General features: G+C 30.7%; 1 protein-coding gene across 1 annotated transcript in view; it reads right to left on the bottom strand.

The window, feature by feature from the left end:
* Nucleotides 1-2,328: 2,328 nt before the first annotated feature.
* The window catches only part of LOC116023237 (probable E3 ubiquitin-protein ligase ARI7), a 1,271-nt gene continuing 574 nt past the window's right edge, over nucleotides 2,329-3,025 (bottom strand). The window contains exons 2-3 of the mRNA XM_031264224.1: nucleotides 2,719-2,818; nucleotides 2,329-2,648 (exon numbers count right to left, since the gene is read on the bottom strand). Of these exons, the coding sequence (XP_031120084.1) occupies nucleotides 2,629-2,648; nucleotides 2,719-2,818 (120 nt within the window). The 3' untranslated portion in view covers nucleotides 2,329-2,628. The remainder of the gene's footprint in view (nucleotides 2,649-2,718; nucleotides 2,819-3,025) is intronic.

The raw sequence follows: 3,025 nt of genomic DNA on the forward strand, positions 1-3,025 counted from the left end.
ATATATATATATATATATATATATATATATATATATATATATATATATATATATATATATATATAAGTTTGGGACATTATGTGAAGTCTTTTACAATTTAGATGTGTAACCAGACTTTAAAAAAATAATAATAATAATTTGAGGTTTATTTAATTCGTTCAAAATTATCAGGAAATATATATAACTTCCAAATGTGATCTGAAATTTTTTTTAAAAATGGTTAACTGTTCATTTTTCTGTAACATCTTAAAAATCTCATCCGTTCAAATTCCATTCCTAACATGTTATATTGTAGTAAATTATTTTCATATTTGATTATTGTATTAACTCTTTTTATAATATAATTCATCCAATTAACGCGTGCTACCTTTTTTTTTTCTTAAAAAAAAAAAAAGTCAACTGAATGAATAAGAATATGATAAGAATAACAAAGCAATTCAATAACTCCCATCCCAATCTTTGTTATTTTAAGAATTTTAATTTAAATGAAGCCTATAGGTATAAATCATAAAGGGGTGTTTGGCAAATAGTTGTTAGCTGATAGTCATTTGAAGATTGAGTTAGTGAGTTTGACTAGCTTATAACATTAGCTAGTTGTAGAAATATGTTTGGTAAATTAGCTAATAGTTTATTACATACAAAATGACCTTTAAAGGTGTAATTTATTTTCTCAAAAAGCTTATCGAAAAAGTCGCTTTGAGCATCTTTTTGAATTTTAATATTTTAGAACAATAAGTTATTACAAAAAATTGATTAACCAAACAATCATATATGTTGTTTAATCATGTCATAATCATGTCAAATAACTAATAATGACCAAATAAAACAAAATTAATTGATAAGGTAACAGTATTGCCAAACATGCCATACTTAAATCAAAGACACCTACCATTTAGTAGTGGGCAATGGCTGTCGGTCTATTCGGTTGCAAAATTTGACTATCTACATTCCATTCTGCCGTGTGGTGTATGAGAAAGCAATCATTAATGTAGAAAAAAAAAGTGTGTATTTTAAAGAATTTTCCACATAGAGCAAAAGCTAATTTTATATATATATATATATATATATATATATTAAGACTGGCGATATTTCTACTGTCGCTGATCTTGATTTATTGTCGAAAATGTCGCTCGAGTTAGTTGAAGGTGGGCGAAATGTTGACCGAAACCTTAGTGACATGAGATAGCAGGTTACTAATAAATTTTTTAGCTTCATTGCACCGAAATGAGATGCTAATGGGTTTAATTACAACTTAAAAAAATTTTAAAGACCTATTTAATTTTTTAGGTAAAGTTTGATGACCTATTTGACAATTTCTCCCTTTTTTAAAATCATATGCGCCGTTCTTTTATCAAATATGCGCCGTCGTTCTTTTATCAAATATGTCAAAACCTTGTCAAAACCTTGTGTATAGGAAGTGCTTGACATGTTTAAGGAGCAACCCTAGCCAAGTTGGTTGGACAGTTCATTTGGTAACTATAAAATTTCAAGTTTAACTCCTTATGAGAGTTGTCTATTGGCCTTCTTGATTTAAACCATTTTGAAGTTTGATTTCCAATGGTAGCTGCCTATTCGTCTTATTGGTTTGAAGCGGTCGACTATGAACAACCTAAGTTGATTTACTTTGCAGTCTTTTGTTGGCTAAGGTCTCAACACAAAGTTTATCTAGAATTTAGATTCGAATAGCGAGTTGCATACTTCTCATAAATCGATGTGCTTGACATGTTTCATGTTTGGTTTAAAATTGACCAAAACTTTTATGACAATACGGACATGTTTCATGTTTGGTTTAAAATTGACCAAAACTTTTATGACAATACCATATAGTATCGTACTTAATTTGATAAAATTAATTGCAGCGTACTTAATTTCAACAAATTAATAGTTGATGACTAAATTTAAATGTTGGGTTTATAGTCAAACAAATAAATTTAAAATTAGCCACACACAAGCTTTTCCTATAGAGCTATGTTGCCTGATGTATTAATTGCACCTAATCTATTGATGGAAGGGGTGACCCATTTTTTATTTATTTATTTTTCACATAATCAAAACAAATCAAGGAGGAGTAATTCTCTCCAAAATACCCTTGAAATTTCCATTTATTATATGGAACATGTAAATATTGAGCCAAAAACAAAAGGAAAAAGAATGATTTTCATGCAACTCCTATATAGTCACATAGATAATCCATTTTAGAATGGTTGACTACTGAAGCAAGTTGGCTTGAGACAACTTTCTTAACTACAATAATGTTATGCCAACCAAAAATTGTAAAGATGAACCAAACCAAATCAACTTGCCACAACCAAGAGAAGTCAGACTTGTAAACACAGAAGTTTTCAACTTCACTTTTAATGGCTGCTAGTAGAAATACTCTGATTAGAAATGGAGTTATGGAGGGGCAGAATATTATCCACAATGAAATAAGTTCAACAAATATAGCAGTCCAACCATTATTTTTGTAACTAATTTCTTCATAATTAAATACTGGAGATACAGAAACTTAAGTTGGAAATTACCTTGTCAGCCCAGCTAGCTTTGTGTGGAATTCTTTGAAGTCTTTCAATGGACCATCTGCATTAAGGTATCTTTGGGTTCCTTCTTGGCACATTGATGAAGCAGTTCTCACCCAAACTCAGCTTCACCTAAGGGATACAAGAAAGATGCCTCAGTAGTCAGTAAAGCAAAAAACAACGGAACTTTACAATAGAAGACCTTGTAGATACTCAAAGAATTGCCTCTTGGCACGGTCATGCTCAGGCAAGTAATATCCATATGCATAATTCCATTTTAGCACCTGTCTATATTCAACTATCTACAAATTAGGAGTGAAGCAATCAGCAAATCAGCAGAAACAAGCATTTCAGAAGAAAGTAATGATCCTTTATTAGGGTTCTATTAACATGTCTATTTTTGTCAAATTCCTATCAAAATTTCATTCTAGTTTTTGTCCCCGCCCCCCAACGGCCCAACTATTAGAAGTAGATCAAAAGTGATCTTTTCATTGGGGGGGGGGGGGGGG

This window comes from Ipomoea triloba, chromosome 6 (assembly GCF_003576645.1).
Source record: "Ipomoea triloba cultivar NCNSP0323 chromosome 6, ASM357664v1".
In the NCBI taxonomy this organism is placed as follows: Eukaryota; Viridiplantae; Streptophyta; class Magnoliopsida; order Solanales; family Convolvulaceae; genus Ipomoea; species Ipomoea triloba.